A 24,957-nucleotide genomic window follows, 5' to 3' on the forward strand; every position below is an offset into this window, starting at 1 on the left:
TGTACGACCTGTTTCTGCCATTCATCCTGGTTAGGAGGAGAAGATGGGAGTACATAAAAGCGTGTTTCCACAAGGAAAGCAATGTGTCCTTGTTATGCTTTTAGTTTCCTGGGAGCCTGGGGAACGACACGCCCAGGTTCTCAGGTCACCATACCCGCCCCCAACATGCTCTATACTTTCTGTTTACATTTAAGAGACCATCTAGCCCTAGGAGTGTCCAGAGCTGGAAACAGATGTGAGGATGGGGCCAGGAGACCCCGACGCAGAGCAGGGCCATGATCACCCCGAGCCCCTCTCCCCTCTAGAGACGGCAGACGCCTGCTTTGCCTCTTTTCTCCGCTATAACACTTGCCCTGCCAAATGCCCCCCTCACCACTTGGCTTGGATCCCACAAAGACTTGGATCCCAAGTCTTGCTGAGGCACAGGATGTGTCTGAGGAAGAAGGACACAACCTCGCAAGTCCAGGGGGGAAAGGAGCTGGGGGCCAAGCCTGGACAGCAGAGTGGGATTCATGGACAGTCGAGAGTCCCTTCTGGGGTGGAGCCCACTGGAGGCGGGTCAGTCAAGCATCAAGACATTCAGGGCTTTGGAGAGGACCTGGCAGTCACGCGCTCCTGGTAGCCTGAGTTAGTAGCTCCAGTCGTAGAGAAGTCCACAGAGGGCCCTCTGAAGGTTCAAAGAGTGACTACCCAAGATTACAAAGAATTTAAGATGAAAACTATCTGCCGATGTGCTTTTGGTTGTTTCCTACGACAAAGCCTGTACCTAACCTCATTGTCAAAATATGCTGTGGTTTCTGAGATGCATTATTTTCAGTTTCCCTTCCTCTTAGTCCATTTCTCAAGATGTTTAAGCTGTCTTGAAGTGCTTTATGGTTTATAAATCACCAAAACCGATTCAACCTTATGTGTTGATGTTTTAATTGAAGAAGCTTTAAGATGGCCAAGAGCCAAGTTTTATGACATCTTTGTTTTCACTGAAGAAGAAGAAAGGCGTCTATTAAGTACAATAAAGCTTTAAAGACGTTGTCAAATGGTTCTAGCAGCTTATGTCTTTATTCATTTGAGAGACTGATTTGGGAATTTGTAATCCTTACTGATTACAAGTCCTTTGGAAAGAATGCATATACTGTGTATTTACAACTATACTTAAAGTCAAACCTTTGGCATTTCATACATACATAGTTATCTCCCAACGAATGCTCTGAGATTTGAACCCACGCACACTCTTTTCCAAAGGGCACGGACACCTCTGTAGATAATCACTCTCATGAGATAAAGCCAAGCGATTGGGTTTCAAACGTTGAACTCCTGTGACTTTAGACCCAGTTGGAAGTATGTGTGTCTTCAGTATGTCTTGGTCCTTTCTGTTGCTGCCTTTGGGTAGGAAAGTTGGCGTTCAAGACTGAAGCCTTCTGAGCGTTGAGGTCTGTAAACCTCGGTTTCTCCTCTCCCTTCCTCCTCCCTGCAATGTAAAGGAATCCATATAATTGTCATCCCTGCCCGATTAACTGTAAATAAATAAATGTTCTCGGGGTCCTCCTGCAGAGTTTACTATCAAAACCATCTAATGGTGACAGATCAAGTTGGCAGATAATTACAGATACACCATATTAGCTAGCAAAGCAGTCTGAAAGAACCATTGCATGAGACAATGTTACTTTGGACACAGAACTTCGCAAGGCAGATAAAAATATTGGTTTGAGTCCGCTGAGGCTGCTACATAAGGAAACATCATAAACCGGGTGACTTGAACAACACAAACTTGTTTCTCACAGTTCTGAAGGACAGAACTCCTGGCTCAGAGTACCAGCACTGTCTGGTTCTGGGGAGGGCCCTCTTCCGAGCTGCGGGCTGTTGACCTCTCTTTGTAGCCTCACACGGGCACGGTGGGAACACAGCAAGCTAGGTCTCTGCTGTTCTCTTATAAGGCACTGATCCCATTCCTGAGGGCTGCACCCTCATGACCTGATCACTTCCCAAAGGCCCCACCTCCTGAAACCATCACACTGGGCGGTTAGGATTTCAGCATCTGAATTTGGGAGGGAACATTCAGTCCATAGCAATATTTAAGCAGGTAAATTATCATCAAAGGGAAAGAGCCTCACTTTGTATAAAGGCAGATCACTTTAATTTTTTCCATGTGTAAGTGCACTATGTCCATCAGTGGTATAGATGTTTTTCACTATTTCCACACGGAACCCTGCAACAGGCCCAACGGCAGAGAGAGAGTGGCACCTAGGCAACAACCCGTCGGAAGCCAACTCTCAGTCTACACAGAAGGGGGCGCTGGGTGATACAGAAGCCATCGGTTGAGGAGTTGACTGTTTTGTTTTTTTTTTAAAGATGTATTTATTTACTTGAGAGAGAGAGAATGAGAGAGAGAGAGAGTACATGAGGGGGGGAGGGTCAGAGGGAGAAGCAGGCTCCCTTACTGAGCAGGGAGCCCGATGTGGGACTCGATCCCGGGACTCCGGGATCATGACCTGAGCCAAAGGCAGTCGCTTAACCAACTGAGCCACCCAGGCGCCCAGGAGTTGACTGTTTTCATTTCACTAACTCTGGTACATTGTAATGTCACAGACGCAGACCCTGAGCATCTTTTACCCATTTCTAGACATACCAGTACTTGTTATGGGTAGAAGTACAATTCCTCTCAGTATTTCGAGATTGTGTGTATATTTCATAATCACAAGAGAGTTATGGGACAATCAGAGCCTCGTGTCCTCTCCTTGCCGGGCTTCCCCCAATAGTACCTATCCAGGAACGGAAAGGAGAGGCTCAAGTGCAAATGGAGTCACAGAGAGATAAGAAAGATGACTCGGTGCATTATATAAAGTCCATTGTTCCAATTTCTTTGTCACTGTGACTCTCCTCTCTGATAACGGACCATCCCGGTCTTAAGAGAATTAGAAAACACCCTTCTAGTGAGCCATTTATTGGAAAATCTAGGCAGCCAACCTTCTCCTGGTTAAGTTAGGCAGTCCCATTTTGCAAAGAAGGGCTAGACTGTCTCTTTGAACACCTGACTATAGGTCACATGATTGTCTGTGGCCAGGGCATTTTTCAGACACTGCCAGAAATATGGGTGAGCCTGTGGGTTTGTTGGCCACTCAAGGACAGAGCTCTTACAGAGCCTTTTCCGGAGCTGGAGGAACTTGGATTTCTGAAGGGGCTTCTCAAGGAATATCAAGATAATGACATCCAATTTTTCATCCATGAGCCTCTGATGGGACAAGTAAAATGCTATCTTAAAGTTCTCAGTCTTTGCGTACTTGTTTGTCATCACAAACACCGTCTTTTTGCTAAGCTGTATGCTCTGGGAAAGGTTTTCCAAAACTGGCTGCCCTGGTAACCAATCCCTTTCCTCAAGACATAAATTAAAATGTTTCTCTCTCGGGTCTTCCAACTTGGCCACCAGCTCATCCAAAACCCATTCTGTCACCGCGGGATCTTTAGTGTCATACACAACAAAAGCATCATAGCAAGAATCCAGGGATGTCAGACGCCGATACCCCTTTATTTTGGCCTTACAGAAATGGTAGCTATACCACACATCCCAGAAGTAGAGGTGGTTTGCTGTTGTAATCACCATCAGAGAAAGAGCCACGGACAGGGAAAGTGAGAACAGAATCAGATTAGTCAGATCTAACTCACAGGTATACAGATCCAGAGAGACTACACTCTGGCCCTTGTGTGCTCCTGGCCCCACACAAGTCACATCCGTGGCCAAGTAAGGAATGATCACCTCTGTATGGTTAACCCACCAGACAAACCACACAGCATCACAGGTGCACAGAAATTGATTGTGATGCAAAAGTAACATCTCCAGATTGTTGAGGACATTTTCTGGAAAGCTAGTCTTTTGGATAATCTGGATTTTATTTGAGCTGAGGTCCAGATACCGCAACTGGAAAGCATCTTGTAGAAAATACTTTGTCAGATGCCTGATTTGATTATACTTAAGAATCAGTTTCTTGAGGCTCCTGGAACAGTTGTATAATCTGTCAGGGACAGTCTTCAGCTTGTTGTGGCTGAGGTCCAAAGTTTCTAGACTCTTCAGATACTGGAGTCTTTCCCAGGTGAAGGACGTGAGCCCATTTTTGACCAAGGAGAGGGTCTTTAGATTCGGAGGCATGCCATCAAAAACTTCAGAAGGCAAGAAAGTCAGGGAATTTTCAGAGATGTCTAATTCCTCTAGGTTCAGCAGATTCTTGAAGAATTTTAAGTATCTGTTATCACCATCTCTCCATAAAACATCCAAATGATTTCCTCTGAATTCCAGGATTCTAAGAGACTCGCTCTCCATGGTCCTGCTGGTGGAGGTAGCAATGTCATTGTTGTTCATCATCAGTTTCTTCAGAACTTTCAGATTCTTGGTGAAGTTTAACATGTGAGTAATTCCTTCTGATTGAAAGTAATGGCTGTTACTGCTAATATCTAGAACTTCCAGGTTGCGTAGCTCCTCAAATGCTGTTGAGTAGAGTAAATCAAGCCGGTTGTTCGAGAAGTCCAAGTATTTCAAGTCCACTAAAGGCTGAAATTCACTGCCATTGAGAGTTTGGCCAATGGTATTTCCTGACAAATTTAGGCATTTGAGGAAAGAAAGATGCCGAAAATCAGAGGACTTGATAAAAAATATATTGTTTCTACTTAGGTCCAAGGTCTGCCCATATCTGTAACAATCTTTATTAAAAGGCAAGAAAGAAGGAGTCTCTTTGTTTTTGACCCTGCAACTCCTTGCGTACTCGTCATATCTGAAATAATGTAATGTTTCGAGGACCTGAGGAGCATGACCTTCTACAGAAGTTCTGGTGCTAGAGCAGAAGCCAACTTCACTTGAATCTCCTGAAGGTGATATTTTATTCATTGAAAGATCTATGACTTTCAATGTTTTGAATTGTTCAAATAGGCTGAGGTCTGCAATTTTTATGAAGTTAGTGCCGAGATCAAGAACTTCAAGATTGGAAAGACTCCATAACGGGGACAGATTATGGCTGCTCAGCTCCTTAAAAACGTATCCTTTGATCCGCAACACTTTCAGATTTTTCAGTGAAGAAAATGCATCTGACAGATTCAGAGCTGCACGATAGACCTGAAGTTCATAATTGAAAGACAGATCCAACTGGACAAGGTCGTGAAGAAGATACAAAAATTTGGCATCCTCAATTTCTTTGGCCAAGAAGTTTTGGGAAAGATCTAGCTCCTTCAGTTTTTTAATGTTTTTAAACCATCTTTGGGGCACATGCTGAAGAGAGTTACTGTGCAGACGTAACACTTGTAATTCTGTCAGTGCATCGAACGCCGACGGGTGGATCTGTAGGGGAGAATTATTTTCACAGGGCGTACAAGGAAATGGGACATTGTAACAACGAGGGCAATTTCCACTTAGGTCAAGAAGCTGCAGTTGATGGAGGTTATTAAAGTCCTCTTCTTGGATTTTTGCAATGGCGTTGTTATAAAGATAGAGTTCTGTTAAAGTAGATGGCAAAGTAGTAGGGACATATGTGATATTGTTATCTTTTAGGGAGAGCAATTTTAGATTTTTCAGACTTAGGAAAGCATCTTTTTCGATGAAAAACGAAACGTTACAAGGGTTGCGAAAATAGCAGTTTTGGCCCAAGTAGAGCTTTTCTATATTGGTCAGTTCTGTTAGGTTATTTTTCATGATAGAAAAGATACTGTTGGCCTCAAGGCTCAGCAGCTGCAGGTTGGGAGGAAGACCCTCAGGTATTTCTAGAAGCTGGTTTCCATCCAGATAAAGGGATTTCAAATAAGTGAGTCTACTAAAGCTTCTGGGTTTAATCTGTGGCCTCCTGGTGCACAGATGGTCTTTGGGCCCTAGTCGAATAGGTATACAGTTGCATCTGAAATCGATCTCTACCAGATAGTCCAGCTGGTGGAAGGAGGCTGGAGAGATGCTGGGTATGTGGTTAATGGTGAGGGTGAGGTTGGTGGCATTGGTGGGAATACCTCCAGGGATTTCCGTCAAATGCTTGTCCGTGCAGTCCACAATCACATGGGCCTTTGGAACATCCAGACTGACATCACAGGGCAGAGTTTTAGGAAACCATCTAGCTCCAAGGAGTTTGGAAATTAGGATTATGTTTAAAAAGATAAGTAACTGTCTCTTCAATGTCCACATTGGAAACACCTGAAAGCATAAGAAAGACCAAATCATCATCATTCAAAGTCATTCTAAAATATACCAAGAATCAGATTTGAAATTTCCCATCTGCTGCCTCTCTTTTGCTACAGTTTAAAGTAAACAACCCAGGTCTTATTCTCAATTGCCTAAACGGCATCTCCCCACCCCCCATGACTGTACTTGCCCTACTACGGAGGTTCATAATAATTGAGTTACACATTTAGCTTTTAGCACGTTAGCTTTTCGATTCCATAGCTTTGAAGGTGGTAGAAGCAGCATTTTCCTATTCACTGTTATTTAAAATAGTACAACAGAGGAGCTATCAACTAGCTGCCGAAGTCTGAAATTTGCAGGTGAAGGAATATTAAAACAAAAATATATTGGGAAGAATGACACATTTTAAGACTTTAGTGCAGGGCACCTGGGTGGCTCAGGGGGTTGAGCGTCAGCCTTCAGCTGGTTGTGATCCCAGGGTCCTGCGATCGAGCCCCACGTCAGGCTCTGTCTTCAGCGGAGAGCCCGCTTCTCCCTCTCCCTCTGCCCCTCCCCCTGCTTGTGCACACTCTCTCTCTCAAATAAATAAATAAAATCTTAAAAAAAAAAAGACTTTAGTGCAGTTACTGTTTGCTTGCTAGTAAGCCTGCTCTTTTACAAGAGGCTTTCACAATATTCAAGCTTCTTAATATTCTAAGTAGAAAAATTAAGAGATCCATTATCCCCATCTTATAGATGAAGACCTAGCTCAGCAATATATAGTAGCTGATTTGCCCCAGGACACTCAACTCCCATTTTGGCACTGCCATTTTGTGAGCTTGTTTTCCTCTTGGATTGTTTTTGGAAATCCAAGATGATTTGAGGACGAACACTTCCCCTACACATTGGCTTTACGTTACGTACATTTGGAAAGGAGAGAGCAGAGAGTCAGGGCATTGCCTCAGTGTGTCCTGATTGATCAACGACAATACTTATGGGAGTGAAAGAAGGGGGACCTAGTAATAACAATGCTAAGACTATAGGCAGAAAACCAAGACTCTCTCAGGCAAACTGGGACATATAGAAACCTACCCATAATGGTGGTTCTTGGGCAACCAGGTTTAGCGTCAGAGACAATGGGACCCTGGGGAGAAAGACCTTAGAAGGTGGTATGCGGAGTACTGAAGAGCTTTGCTAGTCACCATATTAACTTGAACTGGCCCTGCCTTAGAGGCTGGTTTCACCAGGGACTTGCCCTCAAGTTTCAGGATTTCTATCAGTATTTTACTCCAGAACACTGGTTTTAGTTTAACTGGTGCTAATCCATGGAATGATCTAGCCTGTGTCTCTACAACAGGCTTCTAGATCAATTAATGTTTTTGTCATCCCAATTGACTGAATCAGCCAATTGTGTTGATATCTAATAAACCAAATGCCTACTTTCCTTAATTCCTCTAACAGAAAGGTAAATAAGCAAATTTTCCCTCAGCTTTCTTTTTCTCTAATGCAAGATGGTTCAGAAGGATCTCAAGAGCTTCTTCATACATCTTTATGTGCCTAAAGTTTGTTGAGATTAGAAGTGCAACACTGTCTTTTTCTTTTTTTTCTCTTTCACCACCTTGTCTTCTCCTCGTCATCAAAACCATTCACTGAGTCCAGCTGACATTCTTCATTGACCTTCTTGACATCCTCCTTGCTTTGCCATTTTAGCTGACACCATTTCAGCTGAGATGATCGCACCCTCGATCCGCTCTAAAACCTCATCCTTGTCTTCAGGCTCTCACTCTTCGAATGCACCCGAACCAGTAAACTTCCCAAACATTAATCAAATGACATTACTCTGAAGTCTTTAAAATGATTTTTTTCTTTTTTTTTTAAAGAATGAGCCCTAACTTTTTTTTTAAGATTTTATTTATTTATTTATTTGAGAGAGAGAATGAGATAGAGAGAGAGAGAGAGAGCATGAGAGGGGGGAGGTTCAGGGGGAGAAACAGACCCCCCGCTGAGCAGGGAGCCCGATGCGGGACTCAATCCCGGGACTCCAGGATCATGACCTGAGCCGAAGGCAGATGCTTAACCATCTGAGCCACCCAGGCGCCCGAGCCCTAACTTTTTATCATGGCATCCAAAGTCTTACATACTTTGTCCCCTATCTACTTGTCCAGGCTTCCCTGATACACTGCCCCTACCAGCTTCTCTAGTCACTAACCCAAGCCCAGTTTGCAGCTCCCTTACTTGCAAGTCCTTTTACCGGGACTACTCTTTTCTGCCATTTCCACCCACCAGAATTCTAGTTATGCTTTAAGGCTTTACCTCCCAATCTAGAGCATTCAGATCCCTGGGAAGATACGGCACTAGGCCAGGGTGTACAGGAGGCCCTTAGATAAATATGGTCTATCTCCCTTGAGCATCAACTTTACTCAAAGATTTAGGAGAAAAGGGGCGCCTGGGTGGCTCAGTTGGTTAGGCGTCTGCCTTTGCCTCGCGTCATGGTCCCAGGGTCCTGGGATCGGGCCCCACATCGGGCTCCCTGCTCCACGGGAAGCCTGTTTCTCCCTCTCCCACTCCCCCTGCTTGTGTTCCCTCTCTCGCTGTGTCTCTCTCTGTCAAATAAATTAATTTAAAAGAAAAAAAAAGATTCAGGAGAAATGTTCATCACTCAGGGAAGAGGGGTTGAGCCAAGATGGAAAAAGGAGAGAAGTAGAGTGAGCTATTTTTATGGTCCCTGATTATAGGATCCCAGACCCTGGACCCCATCTCCAGCTATGCTTCTGTCAGAGGACATGATGGGTTCATGAATCCCAGTCTCAAAAGGTAATAAGGAATGCTGCTAAGGGTGTTACTGTGGACCTGGGAGGTGTGCTGTATTCCAAAGGGGGGCCAAAATAAATAAAGGACAAATTGTGAACCAGGTGCCCTCTTCTGATCCCACTCCCACGAACCTAGATGAGCTCCTGGGAAGAACTGGGAGGATCCCTGAATTAGGGGAGGTAAAAACACGAAGTGACAGCAATCACCACACAGAGTTTCCAGAATAGTTTAAGTATTTCTATGATGGGGGGAAATAGATGCTCTAAGATGAAGGCAGTTCAGTTATAGAAAAAATAACAGCGGTGTGTTAGTAAATGTTTAACAACCGGCTGTCCTTCCCCAACCCACATCTCTGATTCGTGAAGTCCTGATTTATAGCATCTGCCAGTTCCCATAGTGTGCACTGCCATTGTGATGTCACTGAATGCAGAGGTGGGGAGAGACGTGCAGAACTGCTCTGGCAAGCCTGTAGGAGCTGGGTCCAGCAAACCCTGCCCGTTAACACACCTGCGACAATGACTGTGAAATTTTTAGCCTCTACATATGGACATAGTATGAACTGGAAGGAAAAATTAATCAGAAAGTCTTTTTTTCTCCCTTATTTCTAAACTTTGTCTGGCACCTGTCCACCTTTCCCCTTGTCTACTAGCACCTCCTTCCTGCCATTAGCCGTCAGGTCTTACCTGGACTACCGCCAGAGACTCCTAACTGGTCCACCCAATTCTCCTTCTCCTCTACAATTCATTCATCAAATGGCATGAGAATAGTCTTTATAAACACGAATCACACCAACTGCAATGACTTCCTATTACACTTTGAATCTTTACTATTGCTTATATCATGCATGTTCGGACTCAAGCCTAGTTTCATGACCTTGAACCATCCTTCTCCTACTTTGACCACATGCCAGACATCTGGCCTGTTTTCTGTTCTGCATTCGAGCCAGTCTTAGCACTTGCTGTTCCCTCTTCCTGAAATTATCTTTCTCCTCCTCTTCCCGTAGCCAGGTCATTCTCATCCCTTAGGTGTCAGCACAAACAACACATATTCGGAGAGACCTTCTGTGGCCAACTCATCCAATACCCTCCCGTGTAATACTAGTGATAGTGACAGTAGCATTTGTTAACTTAGGTAGCACTTGCTATATTCTGAGCATCATTTTCAGTGTTTAAATATATTAACTCATTCAATCCTCTTAATAACCACATGTGAGTGGTACTACAGATCCTCAATCCTTTCCCAAAACCTTTGGGGCTAGATGTGTTTTGGAACTAAGAATTTTTCAGATCTTAGAAGGTAATATGATATATGTATCCACATATTATATAATATCCTTACTGGGGCCCAGGGCAGCATCCCATAATCAAACACACAAAAATTTGTGCAGTGAAACAAAGAATTCTCCACACTAAGTGAGGAAAGAAGGGAGAGAGGGAAATCAAGAAAAGCAAGCACGCAAGCACACAAGCACCCAAGCAAGAAAAGAACTAGCTTGTTCAGTTCAGATCAAGATTCACCTCCGAATGAATTCAGGTCATGTGTTTGCCATCGACCGAGTTAGGACAAAGCTTTCAGGCTGGGGATTTTGGAACTGTGGACCTCTATTATTAATTTCCATTTTACAGATGAGTCCACTGAGGTACAGAGAGGTATATGTACTCTGTACTAGATCACCCTGCTTTATTTCCTTCATGGCCCTTAGCACCATCAGAAATTATCTTGCCAGTAGTTTACGTGCTTATGACTTGTGTGCTTATTTGTTTTTTGTTGTTGTTGTTGTTTTTCTTTAAAGATTTTATTTATTTATTTGACAGAGAGAGACACAGCGAGAGAGGGAACACAAGCAGGGGGAGTGGGAGAGGGAGAAGCAGGCTTCCCGCCGAGCAGGGAGCCCGATGCGGGGCTCGATCCCAGGACCCTGGGACCATGACCTGAGCCGAAGGCAGACGCTTAACGACTGAGCCACCCAGGCGCCCCGTGTGTGCTTATTTGTTTAATGTCTACCCTGCATGAGAAGATAAGCTCTGAGAGAGCAGGGCTTTGTGTGTTCTTGTGTAAAACAATGCCCGGCAGTTAATTCGTGTTGTATTATGTTTGCTAAATACATGACTAGAAGAATGAATGTGTGCATGAATGAAATAAAGCAAAATGCTTCCAACAAATTTCTCCTTGGAGTAGATCGCTTTAGGCTACAGCCCCCGTACTTGCCGAGAGATAACATTCTATCTCGTCTATTTGCCTGAGGATTCCTTGGGGAGAAAGGTTTCAGGAGCTCTTGTTTTCTACTGCCCAGTTCGAACCCGACTTCTTCAAGACACTCTCTGGGATCGACCCAGACAGAAGTAGTCACTCCCTCTTCTCATCTTCTACTGCCCTGATTATACATGAGGCTGTGAAACACCGCTCCGGACTGAGGGTTGGAAGAACTGGCTCCCGGTCCTGGCTTGGTATTCCACTACCCACGTCCCCTTGTGAGGCAGCCACTGTGCTCAGCAGAAGAGCCCCCTCCAAGAGAATGGCAGACATGGAAACAACAATACAAGACACACCAAGGACCCAGACAACTGCCCAGGACCAAGACAGCGGACCTGGACCAGAAAATTCCCCAACAATTCCTTAGTGAGGAATTGCACGAAGTAACTGGTGAGAAAAAATTTATAAAAAAAATATAACAGAATTCCACTGACATATTCGTTCTTTCATTTGACAAATATTTATTGAATACCTACTAGGGGCAGTAAACACACAGCCTCTGCCCTTAAAGAGTTCAAAACACAGCCAAGGAGAGAAAAAAATATATATGGATTTAAACTAAAAATGTGGAAAGACCATTAGTTCTTTCCAGACAAGATGCTGACACTTATGTGGAGCTTAATTGTATGTTGTTCTTATTCCACGCAGTATTTTCTGACACTTTGGCTATTTTTATCATCCTCATCAGAGCTAGAGATTGTTAAACATCTCCCCATATCTTTGTCCCCTTTCTTTCATCTCATAGTGATAGAGTCTCCATTAATAGTTGGACATGCACCACTCTGAAAAAGGGGGCTATATGCCAGACTCCCTTGCAGCTAAGCATGGCCTCGTGACTAAGTTAACACCAATGTGATGTGAGAGGAAGAAGCAAGATGTGCAGTTTCTAGGATATGTCCTTAAATGGTGGGGCTGTTCCCTTTCTTCCTGTCTACTTCCATCTGGCTTCTTGTAATATAGGTGTGGTAGTCACCTATCTTGAATTTTGCAAATGAGGAAAATGTGCTAGGGATGATGCAGCAACAAGGTAGATGAGCCAGAGCACCCAGATCCTTGCATGATCTCATAGAGCAGAGTATAAATAATGGCTCAGAACTGCTGACCTCTAGGAGTTTATGAGAAATCATAAAGCTGTTATACTAAGCCAGGGTTAATTGGACTTTCTAGTGTACAAATGCAAACCTACTTTTAGCCAGTGTAGAATTTAGAACTTGGAAGTAAACTGCGGCTCGTGAGAGAACCAAAGATATGTGACATCGATGTTATTAGGCCATGGCCAAGACAGATTCAGACGTCGGAGGCTGGAAAGCTAGCAACCCATGTCACACCATAGCAAAACACCTGATGCAACTATCACCTACGCCATCTTGGAAGGCAGAACATGCATCAACTGTGACTTTTGTTTTGTTTTCCCAGTTTTTTGGAGATATAATTAACATATAACATCGTATTGGTTTAAGGTATTCAACATAATGATTTGATAAACGCATACATGGTAAAATGATCAAAAGTCTAGTTAACAGCCATCACCTCACATTGTTACAACTGTTTTTGTGGCGGTGAGAGCTTTTAAGATCTACTCCCTTAGCAACCTTCAAATACACAATATTGTTAACTAGTCACCATGCTGCACAGGACAGCCTCAGAAGGCCAACCGTGACTTGTGACTTTACTCTTAGGGGAAATGGTTTGGCAAGATTGGGAACGATGATGCCTGTTGAGGGCTTCTGACTGTTTTTAAGCAGTCTTAGGAGAGGCCTGAGCCGTGGCTTAAGTCAGCCATCTGCAAGCAGGGATGGAAGGAAGTGCAGCTCTACCAAGTGAGGTTTCGTCTGCCTGCAGCTGGAACTCTAAAGTTGATTAAGACTTCCTTAATCTGGGGCCTTGCAGGGCTGAAAAAGCCTCCTGCTTTACCCCAAATGAAAGCAGATGAATAGAGAGAGTCAACAGCAGCCTTAAGAGAACATAAGTGTGTGCTCACATGCATTTTTCAAGCATTTTCCATTAAGTATTTCCCAGCAGACAATGGAAGCCGTCTAGCGCAAAGAATCTGATTAGGAATGCTGCCTTGCCCTTGACTCATACAGCCTCTGGGGAGTTGATTACATTGAGACTGAGGAACACTGACAGAATACAGAATCTTTACACTTAAAATGGTCTGGAGCTGCTCTAATATGATAGACACCTGTCACATGTGGCTATTTAAATTAATTAAAATTAAATGCGATTTTAAAATTTGGTTTCTCAGTTATACTAACCATATTTCAGGTGCTCAAGAGCCATAGTAGGCACTAGGCTACAGTATTCGAGCATGCAGATATATTGCAGAAAGTTCTATTAGAGAACATTGGTCTAGACCAAGGAATGGCAGACCTTTTCTGTGAAGAGCTAGAGAGTAAATATTTTAGGCAAAATTGAGACGATTATGTGGGTATGTAAATTACCATTTAAAATGTAACTCATTGGGGCGCCTGGGTGGCTCAGTCGTTAAGCGTCTGCCTTCAGTTCGGGTCATGATCGGGATCGAGCCTCACATCGGGCTCCCTGCTCCGCGGGGAAGCCCGCTTCTCCCTCTCCCACTCCCCCTGCTTGTGTTCCCTCTCTCGCTGTGTCTCTCTCTGTCAAATAAATAAATAAAATCTTTAAAAAAAAATGTAACTCATTAAAGTTGTAAAGACCATCCTTAGCTCATGAACCGTATAAACACAGGTGGCTAGACAGATCTGGCCCACAGGCAGTAGTTTGCAAACCCCTGGTCTAGACAAAATCTTAGGCTGTATTAAACTTGTGCACAGAATCAACTCTAAGCAAATCCAACCTAAGACTGCGAAATATGAGAAGAAATTATATTGCCTACAAAGCCTGTAAGTCTGTTCACACGTCGCCAATTTCAACCAAAAGCCTTTAGCAAATGATTTCATCATCACTGTGATTCTAAGAAATAGGTTTGTTCGCAATGAGGTGAGTGAAATGCAGAGCCTACAGAACCGGCCCAAAGTTAAGACTCGAGCAATCCAGACACAGAGCTTGCACTCTTGGCTGCTCTGTTATACCACCTTTCTAGAAGGCTCCATGTCAACACACCATTCCTCCCTCCGGGTGGTGAACGCTCTTAAGTCCAGAACCTTGCTTGTCTTTACACACACTCTATCATTACGATGCCTGCCACATAGTGAGCATGAGATCAATATCTGCTGAATAAATCAAGGCTTTGAACTTTCTTAAAATCCCATAGAAGACACTTATTGAATGATCATAAATAGTAAAATATTCCAAAGGTCAGATTGTTGGCAAGAAGTGAGGAGACACCAGGAGGGCTTGGGACCTCTAAAAGGAAGGGGTAAAGTGGGAAAAGTGCCACAGAAGGAAAGGGGGCAGTGTCAGAGGAAGTCCGTGGGAAGTGAAACTGCAGAAGGTCCCCTACTTGATCCTTTGTCTCTCCTGGGAACAGGCACACCCTATGCTCCATAGTTGAGCCCCAGCCCAGCTGGCCCTTGTGATGCTCTTTGGCAGGCGGCAGGTCTCCTGCCGCTGCACCAGGAGCCTGGAACTCAGAGGTGCCAGTGAGTTCGCATTCTGCGATCGGTGCCAAAGGGAAAATTAACTGCAATGAAAGGTTGGGTTCTTTTTTTTTTTTTAAGATTTTATTTATTTAACAGAGACACAGTGAGAGAGGGAACACAAGCAGGGGCAGTGGGAGAGGGAGAAGCAGGCCTCCCACCGAGCAGGGAGCCCAATGCGGGGCTCGATCCCAGGACCCTGGGATCATGACCTGAGCCGAAGGCAGATGCTTAAGGACTGAGCCACGCAAGTGCCCCGAGAGGTTGGGTTCTGATCAAGCAAAGGAGGAAAGAAAAATGGACTCAACAAAACCTTTCTAAATTTTTTAAAGAAAAATTTTAAAATTTTTATTTAAATTTTAAATTAAAAAAATTTTAAAGCCTTTCGAGGCTTCCAAATTTAAAAGATATTCTTGAGAAGATGACTGAAAATGTGAAGTTTTGGGGTGCCTGGGTGGCTCAGTCGGTCGAGTGTCTGACACTTGGGTTTCAGCTCGGGTCATGATCTCAGGGTTGTGAGACTGAGCCCCACATCGGGCTCCATGTTCAACTCGGAGTCTGCTGGAGATTCTCTCCCTCTCCTTCCCCCTCTGCTCCTCCCCTTGCTCGTTCTCTCTCTCTCTCTCTCTCTCTCTCTCTCTCTCGCTCTCTCTAAAATAAATAAATAAATAAAGTCTTAGATGTGAAGTTTTCTTTTATTCCTTAAGTGTGGAAATGTCCCCTTTCAGACCACTGGGAACTACCTGCTTCGGACTAAAGTGGGGACCTTAGTTAGCTTCAACTAATGGTAATGTAAGACTTCACTTGATGCCAAAGGGGTGCCTGGCTGGCTCGGTCGGTAGCGCATCTAACTCTTGATCTTGGGGTTGAGTTTGAGCCCCATGTTGGGTGTAGAGATTACTTAAAATATATGAATAAATAAAAGTCTTTAAAAAGAGTTCACTCGGTGTTGAGCCAGACCTGTTTTCTCATCTGATACAAAGAATCCACATTATTTTGTTTTGCTTGTTTTGGCAACAACTGCCTAAAGACACGTGCCCTTCAGTACTTTGATTTGTAAAGTAACAGAAGACACCATGACAGAAGCTCAGCTTTGGTTGTGGATCACAGCTAATTACACAGGCAAATACACTGGGTAAACTTGGATGCTGGATTAGCAAGCTATCTATGGTTAAAATGAGAGTGTTTGACTCTAAGCACAGGTGTTCTCCTCTCTCAGTAAATCACCTCTTTTTGTTAAAATGGAAAATGTAGAATTCACATTGAATAGTCATCAGTCATTTTTGTTTTTTTATAACGGCTGCCTTTTATCACGTGCTTATTACACGTCAGATGCTAAAGAAGACACAGTATTGATCTTACTGAGCCCTGACAGTGAAACTGAAAGGACATATAAATATTCCCATTTCACTGATGAAGAGGTAGTGATCAGAGAGGCAACTGAACTAAGAGTCCAACTCCATGCTGACCAATCCTCTTCAAGTTACCTCATATAGTTATAGCAAATGCACATGGCATGTTTGCCTATGTCTTGATTTATTTCCATTTCAGTTCAAGGATTCTGAGCATTGTAATGTCTCCAGATTGTGCTATTTAGAGTTTTTCTTAAAGATTTTATTTATTAGAGAGAGAGAGAACGAGCAGGGAAGAGGGGCGGGGGGGGAGAGAGAGAGGGAGAGAGGGAGAGAGAGAGAGAGAAGCAGACTCCCTGCTGAGCAGGGAGCCCAACAGGGAGCTTGATCTCAGGATCCTGAGATCATGATCTGAGCCAAAGGCAGCCGCTTAACCGACTGAGTCACCCAGGCGCCCCAGACGTTTTTTAAAAAAAGATTGATTGATTGATTGATTGATTGATTTGAGAGAGTGCAAGAACATGTGATATCCTCTATTCCTCGAGGTTTTTTTCTTCATAAGGAACATGTGTTGCTTTTATCTTAAAAACATTTTAGGGGCGCCTGGGTGGCTCAGTCGTTAAGCGTCTGCCTTCGGCTCAGGTCACGGTCCCTGGGTCCTGGGATCGAGCCCCGCATTGGGCTCCCTGCTCCGCGGGAAGCCTGCTTCTCCCTCTCCCAGTCCCCCTGCTTGTGTTCCCTCTCTCGCTGTGTCTCTCTGTGTCAAATAAATAAAATCTTAAAAAAAAAAAAATTTTAAACATTACGGAGCAAGTAATAAAACCTTAGCATAACAATGTGGAAGGAAATTGTGAAAAATGAACATTTCAACAAGTATTGATTGATACCTGCTACATGCCAGGTATCCACTTCTAAGTGTTGGGTCATATATCAGTGAACCAAACAGAAGAGATTCCTGCTGTTTCTGAAGCTTACATTCTCTAAATAATCAACTGAAAATATAGAACTGTAATAATCATATCAATGTGAGGTGATAAGGGTTAGAAAGAAAACGCAGGGCAGGGTGAAGGGGGTCAGGCATGTGAGGCGGGCTTGTGACCATAAATGGGGTGGTTTGGGTGGACATCACTGAGAAGTAGACATTTGAGCAAAGATCTCAAGGGAAGTAGGAAGTTGACCATGCAGCTCTATCCAGGGGAAAAGCATTCCAGGCAGAGGGACGAGTCTCATGCAAAGGAGGAAAACATGCTGGAATATTCGCAAAGATGGTAACAAGACTGGTGTGCCTGGAACAAGGGGGGGAGGAGGGTAGGAGATGAAGTCAAGGCGGGGGGGCCCAGCCCTGCATCACGCATGCCGGGCCCTGCCAAGCATTCCAAGGAAGGATGGTGGTTTCTACTGAGTGGAACGCTAAAGAGGGACACGGCCTGACCTACATTTTAGAAGGCTCATGCCGGGTGCTGTGTTGGGAAGAGACAATGAGGGGCAAAGGCAGAAGGACAGAGGGCAGTCAAGAGGCTATTGCAGGATTTCAAGTAACAGACCCAGCTGGCGAGGGTGCAGGTGACGAGAACTTGGAGATGAAGCCAAATAAAATAGGACTTGAAAGTTCTTGGAAGAACGAGGGATTGGAAACAGCAAACAGGGGCGCCTGGGTGGCTCAGTCGTTAAGCGGCTGCCTTCGGCTCAGGTCATGGTCCCAGGGTCCTGGGATCGAGCCCCGCATCGGGCTCCCCGCTCGGCGGGAAGCCTGCTTCTCCCTCTCCCACTCCCCCGCTCGTGTTCCCTCTCTCGCTGTGTCTCTCTCTGTCAAATAAATAAATAAAATCTTTAAAAAAATAAAGAAAGAAACAGCAAACATTTCTGGGAAATTTCCTACAAAGGGGAACAAAGACACTGGCAGGCGTTCACAGGGCCGGTAGGGTCAAAAGAATTTATTTTAGGAGGAGAGAAAGAACAGCATGTTGTAATGCTGGTGAGAACGGAAGAGCAAGAAAAAAAAAAAAACCCACCAAAAAGCATTCATGATGAGGAGGAGGAGGAGAGGATGACGATGACAATGTAAAGGACAGAAAATGGAACGTTGAGCCTGAGCAGGAGAGCAGGGAGGAGAGCCCTAGTGCACCAGCAGGGAGACCGGGTCTAGCCAGGAGCAGAGAAGTCTCATGCTTGGTGTTAACAGTCCACGCATTTGATGACACATCTCCCATCCTCCTTGGAACCCAGGCAGGGCTTTGTGAGTGTTTCCACGGGGAGCAGCACCACAAGTAAGCAGGCTTCCCGCGGAGCAGGGAGCCCCATGCGGGACCCGATCCCAGGACCCTGGGATCATGACGTGAGCTGAAGTCAGACGCCCAACAACTGAGCCACCCAGGCGCCCCGCGCTCGTTCTCTCCTGAGCTCTCTGTCTCCCCGCTTTCTTTAGAGCCCTGAGCCACCAGCCTCGGAAGAGAGGCCACGCTGGAGCCGCAGGGCGCCGCAGACACCCGAGCCGCCCCGGGCTCGGGCCGAGCTCCCGGCCCCGGGCCGAGCTCCCGGCCCCACCACACCCGTGAGGGAGGCAGTTTTCAGCGGAGTCCAGCCCCGGGGAACTGACTGCCAGGGCCTGAGACACCGAGCACCAGAGCTGCCTCCCGGAGCGCAGCTGACCCTCGAACCCAGGACACAGAAGAGTAGAGGATTGTTGCAGTTGTAAGCCCAGGCACTCCGGGGCCACCCGTGAGGCGTGCGTCCAGGCACCGCGTGTGGGCACAGAAGGCCGGGTAGGCGCACAGGGAGAAGGGGGCCCGCGGAGGTCCTCTGCCCGTGGCTGCAGCGTGCTCGGGGGAGCAGGGAAGTGAGGAGAGGGCAGGGGTGGAAGAGAGGGGAGGAGGGGGAGAGGGCCCTCCTGGAGGGGGCACGCGAGGAAATCTGCGATTACCCAGTGGCAACAAGGAACGCCCCCCCCAAGCCCCTCACCTTTCTGTAGGTAATTTGCCTTCCCCTTGGGCTCTTTCTCACACAGGCTTTGCAGAGCTACACTCTGCCTCCGTTTCATTCCTCTCAGCCACATCCCTCACGGAGGGAAATTCATCTTGAGATGGGGATACTGGTGGCCTAGAACAATGACCGCCATGCTCACCGCCAGTCCTTTACCCAGCCAACCGGTCAGGAGGCCAACAGACGGGGCACCCCCTGGGGCTACTGTGTGCCAGGCTTCAGGGGGTGACAGCTCCGGGCAAGATCACACAGCACACAAAAAGCCAAGTCGCAGGGTGAAAAGGGTATTGATGTATTTCTGGTGGCGGGAACCGCTTCAGGCAAGCTTGGGAAGCAAGGGGTCTCACCTCCCGGTGGGGATCCTGCGAATGGCTGGGCTGGGTTGAACCAGAGGTGAGGCCCGGCTGGAAAAGAATCACAAAGGGCCACAGAAGAGGCTAGGAGTCGGGGAGCAACTGCTGGAAACCCGTGAACTTGAATTTGCTCACCTTTTGCCACGTTGATATTGAAACTGTGCCCCATGGGGTTAATGAGGTTGAAACTACCAGAAAGCTGAAAGCTTGTTTTTCAGCCGACCCTTTTCCCCTCAAGGTCGACTGATGGTGGTTCCAGCCTGTAAACCAGCAAGGTCCTATATTCCTGCACAGGCTTCATTAACATAAGATGCCTGTAGGGCATGTAGTACTTATGCCGTTGGCTAAGTACTGCGCAGCCCAACGCCCACCTTGATGGTGGATGACAAAGCTCCCGTTTCTCTTAACCATAAATAAAAGGAACCCAGTCACATCTGCTCAGGGGCTTTGGAAGTGATTCCCCAAGGTCTCCTTATTTGCTTCAAATAAAGTTTCCTGTGCGGGACCACCCTCCTTGATGTGCTCTCTATCTGGAGCTCTCCGAGGGAACTCCCATCAACTCAGCAGGACACCAAATTGTTTGATAATGAGGTAGTGATGTGGACATCACCCTAGGGGCTAACCAAGCCCCGGGAATAAGGAAGTTACTTTACTTTGGTGAATCACTTTACCTCATGAGCCTCTGATTTCCTTCTTTTTCTGTTTGCTTTATAGACTGAGACTCCACTTGGAATTTCCCTAATAAATTTATGACAAAATAGCAGCCCCTCCCTTTTTTTTGGCAAATTTGGAAGATTTCTAATTATAGGCTAATCTCTGTAAAGTGTAATTACCACAAATGGCAAAGTCTCATTATATAACCAAAAAAAAGTATAAGGATACAACCGACTTACTCTAAAAATAGAGACTTTTTATCATTTATCTCCTACCATTTTAGCCCAACAGACCCAGTTTTCAAAATAAAAGAATGAAATGATATAAAGTAGTCTTTCTATAAATTAGCAACTCGACAGCTATTACGCATCACAACAGGCACCAAAGACCAGAAGATATTAAATCTCATTCGACCTTACACCCTGTCTGCTTGCTTCCCATAAACCACCACCAAACCATCGGCACACGTTTCTGTAAGGGGCCAGTTAGTATTTTATGTTTTGCAGGCCATCTAGGCTCTGTCCCGACTACTCAACCAGCGAGGAGGTTGCCATGTAGTACAAAGGCGGTTAGAGACAAATCTACACAAACAAAACTATTTGCGGGCACTGAAATTTGCATTTAATGTAACTGGGATATAGTATTCTTCCTCTTTTTCTTTTTTTTTGTTTTAAGATTTTATTTATTTGAGAGAGAGAACACGCAAGGGAGGGAGGGGCAGAGGGAGAGGGAGAAGCAGGCGCCCTGCGGAGCAGGGAGCCCGATGCGGGGCTCGATCCCAGGACCCTGGAGATCACCACCTGAGCCGAAGGCAGACGCTTAACGGACTGAGCCACCTGGGCGCCCCCTTCCTCTGACTTTTTCAAACATAAAAACATTAAAAACTTTCTTAGCTTGTAGGCTGTGCAAACATAGGCGGCAAGCGGGGTATGGGCCGTGGCCACAACATGCCGCTCAGCGCTAAGCTTTGGCAAGCTTCTGAGATAGAAGGGATCTGCTCTTGGCGTGCAAAGACACTGGTTGGTTCATCTGTAATGATGGTTTTTAATTTTAGCACAGTCTTTCAAATGTTTAAATGATCAGGTTTGATTCATTTAGTAAATAAATTTCTCATTACCTCTTTGCTTGGCCACGGAGAAATCTGCTATAGTTAAGAGCAGAATAATGGTTTTACTTTTAAAACCGCTTAGCCACGGTTACACATTGGCATGTTTCTTTCAAATACTGATCTCCGCATTTCTGTGTCTATTTCGCATAGTGAGAAGCATTCCAGTCTTAGCTAGGGCTTTGTCGATGGAAAGATTTCATTTTATTTTATTTGTTAAAGATTTATTTATTTTAGAAAGAGAAAGAGAGCAAGCACAAGCGGGAGGAGCAGGGAGGAGCAGAGGGAGAGAGAGAGAATCTCAAGCCGACTCCCCGCTGAGTGTGGAGCCTGACACAGGGCTTGATCTCATGACCCTGAGATCATGACCTGAGCCGAAATCAAGAGTCAGTCATTCAGCCGACTGAACCACCCAGGTGTCCCAGAACAATTCTTATTCTGCCACATAAGAGCTCTCTGACTTTGGCGAATCACTTGACCTCATGAGAATTTTCATTTCTCAACTGTAAAATGGTTAGAATGCATTTTGCGAAACTATTAAGAAAAATAGGTAACACATGTGTTCATGTAAACCATCCTCCCAGATTAACCAACACCAAGTAAGCATCTAGCATGGGCACATTAAAATCACCAGGAATATACGATACTTATCAATTTCTAGCTTGCTGTTTTCACTTACCACTATATTATAAGTGCTTATGTGTCTCGGTGTTCTTTTAAAAAACACGATTTGAGGAGCGCCTGGGTGGCTCGGTCGGTTGAGCGTCCGACTCTTGGTTTTCGCTCAGGTCATGATCTCAGGGTCATAAGATCGAGCCCCATGTTGGGCTCTGCACTCAGTCTACTTGAGACTCTTTCCCTCTCCCTCCCTTCTGCTCCTCCCACCACCACCACCCCCAGCTTGCACGCACTCTCTAAAATAAATATTTAAAAACGAATTAATTAATTAAAACATGATTTGATGGTTGTGTTAACATATCATTTAATGGGGGACCACAATTAAGTAATCCCTCCCCAACATTCGACATGAGATTCTCTGTTTGCCATGCCGAACAGACAACCTTGATAAATAATTTGCTACATCCTTGATCATGTCTTAAGAGAGCCTCTAGAAGTGGAGTTTCCATATCGAAGGAGAGGACATATAACTATTAATATGGTCGAATAATTTCCCTGTGCTTCCTGGCCTCTTGTATCTCTTCTTTTGAAAATTGTTTCCAAGTCTTTTCTTATAAAAGATCTACCAAGTGCTCCTTTTCTCGTCAGGAGTAAGGTATCATAATGGAAGTTCACAGGTTCTGAGTGTCTCTGGGGCGACGGTGTGTGTTGGGCTTGGTCTAGGTGCAGAGAGCAGGGGGGCCCGAGCACGGCTCCCGGAGTCAGGCTGCCCAGTCAAGACCACTCGGGCTCCTTAACCTCCTGAAGCCCCAGCTCCCTCATCGGGGCTTCACGGGGCTGCTTTGAAACTGAAACAGAACCCTAGACATCAAGCCCTTAGCATGACGCGTGACCTATATAGCAAGTGGTCAATAAATCTGAGCGGTCTTGATTATTACCAGTGCCCTCATTCCATCCCTCAAGGGGCAAAGGCAGATGTGGGCATGGGTTTGCATAAAAATAGACATCTGAGTTTCTAGGAAATGAAACTATACGCAGTTGTTTCCTTTGTAACACAGTCCCCTCGGGGTTAACTCCTCATTAGACCTTAGGCACAAAATGAGCCATGGTGCCCACATTCAGATCTAGAAATCGGGATGCGTTCCCACTGAATGTACTCCAGCATGGCTCATTTGGGTGACAAAATAATTTCAGAAAAAGGCCACTGATATCTTTTTCTGACTAGTTTTCGGCATCCCTAATAGTTCACACTGCTCGCAAAGAACTTGAACACATATTCTGTGACTTGAGCCTCACGGTGGCCCTGGAAGGCACCTGGAGAAGTATTAGAATGTTCTGCCTCGACAGAGAAGGTGAGGCTGGGTACTCAGGCTGCTCGCAGTCACTAGGCCTTGACTGTTGGGTTTCCGTATCGGTCTTCCCAGTTTTAGCGAAGTCTGGTTAGGTCAGTTTATACAGACTCCCTCACCATTGATCTCTGATCATCCTTGGTATCTGCTCCAATCCCTCAGCCCCTCCCATCCTCTAGGTGATAGCTGATCTCCTTGGCCTGCTTGCAGCAAGAATCCTGTCAAGTCGGTTTATCCAGAAGTCACCCCCACCCCTGATGTTTCACCTTAGTCATTTTCCATCCACCTACCCCCACCCTGCTCCTTGGCTATAAATCCCCACGAGTCCCTTCCGTGCAGGCCACAGAACCCAGTTCTCTACCGAGGCTTCTTTTCCCCCAAAACATAGGATGGACAAATTAGACCCATAGAAGCAATTTCCCCAATTTGAACATCCGTTCCTCCTCACTACAGATCGCATTAACTCTTGCAGGCAGCTGGACAGCACAAGCGTTGATTACTCTGAATTTATGTAACACTGCCATGATTAATCTGGATTATGAAATATCAATCACAAAGAAGTTCCCCTCCCACCCCCGCAAATAACGAAACGACAAATTCTTAAACATCTCTCTTGCCAGCTGGGTTCAGTTCTTCCCACCAAGAGGACAGAGAACGATTTTTTAGGGAATCTCTTGGCTGTCCTTACCATTTTTAGTCTTCTTCCACAGAGAAATATAGAAGTCTGGTTGAAGAGAGCAGAGCCAGAAAGATGTCAAGATCAGCCTGAGATGGATCCAAAAGCTTCAACTAAGATAAAGAGAAAACACCGCATTTTACATTTCAAAGAGGTTAAAGGACTGTAGCTCCAAAAGCTGGGAACGTGCTCGAAAATGTGCTCTTGAAAACAGCCATTAATAGTATTTACTTCCGGGGCACCTGGGTGGCTCAGTCGTTGAGCGTCTGCCTTGTGCTCAGGGCATGGTCCCAGGGTCCTGGGATCGAGCCCCGCATCGGGCCCCGCATCGAGCCCCGCATCGGGCCCCGCATCGAGCCCCGCATCGGGCTCCCCGCTTCGCGGGAAGCCCGCTTCTCCCTCCCCCACTCCCCCTGCTTGTGTTCCCTCTCTCGCTGTGTCTCTCTCTGTCAAATAAATAAAATCTTTAAAAAAAAATAGTATTTACTTCCTCAAAGTTATGTAAACTAGAGATACACTCCAGGAAACCATCTCTAATACTGTTAAGCATCTGGCTTTATCTTCAGAGAATTGACATTTTAGACTACCAAAATTTTTCTTTAGATTAAAAAAATTGTTTTATTATTATTATTATTATTATTATTATTTGGGGGGGCATATAATTTGGGTTCCCTCTCCTCTCCTCCCCACTCCCTGAGAATGGCTTACACACCTAATTGGTTAAACTACCCAAATTTGTCCCCGGGTGGAAAAATACCTTTCTGGGTTGCATGGAGTGATTCTATGTCTGGAGTCTTCGGAGATGAAGAGATGGTGCTCAGGAAGCATGGAGTCCCAGAGACTCCAGGCTACCAGCGCGAGGGTTTCCAAGTGTGAAGACAAGGTTGGGGGGGGGGTGTAGGGGAGGAGCATGACTGTTAAAACCACCCCAGACAGGAGGTTTGCAGAAGCACCAGGTTCCTCTTATTTCTACCACCATAACTGGGGCAATGTCTTGTCTAAGTCCAAACAACCCGGTAGGCTGACCTTCCATCTTTTTTTAATGGGCGACTTTCTCAACCTCAGCTCTATGGATCTTTTTGGTGAGATAATTCTTTATCGCCTTGTAAGATGTTGAGCAGCATCC

At 45.4% G+C, this 24,957-nt stretch overlaps 1 protein-coding gene across 2 annotated transcripts; it reads right to left on the reverse strand.

Annotated features, from left to right (window-relative positions):
- On the reverse strand, window positions 1-24,692 carry TLR7 (toll like receptor 7). Of its 2 annotated transcripts, XR_003611123.2 has the most exons (4): window positions 24,589-24,692; window positions 23,844-23,944; window positions 2,624-6,154; window positions 1-1,465 (listed from the first exon to the last, which is right to left on the reverse strand). XR_003611123.2 is itself a non-coding variant. In XM_028115092.2 (3 exons), the coding sequence occupies exons 2-3, from the start codon at window positions 23,844-23,846 to the stop codon at window positions 3,005-3,007; spliced, it is 3,153 nt and encodes a 1,050-aa protein (XP_027970893.1). In that variant the 5' UTR covers window positions 23,847-23,944; window positions 24,589-24,692; the 3' UTR covers window positions 1-3,004. The 2 variants fall into 2 exon arrangements, 1 of the variants encoding a protein (XP_027970893.1); XM_028115092.2 differs by having other exon boundaries at window positions 1-6,154.
- Window positions 24,693-24,957: the final 265 nt, after the last annotated feature.

Source organism: Eumetopias jubatus, unplaced genomic scaffold (genome assembly GCF_037043125.1).
Source record: "Eumetopias jubatus isolate StellerSeaLion01/CBP00866 unplaced genomic scaffold, mEumJub1_p1.0 scaffold_11, whole genome shotgun sequence".
NCBI lineage: Eukaryota > Metazoa > Chordata > Mammalia > Carnivora > Otariidae > Eumetopias > Eumetopias jubatus.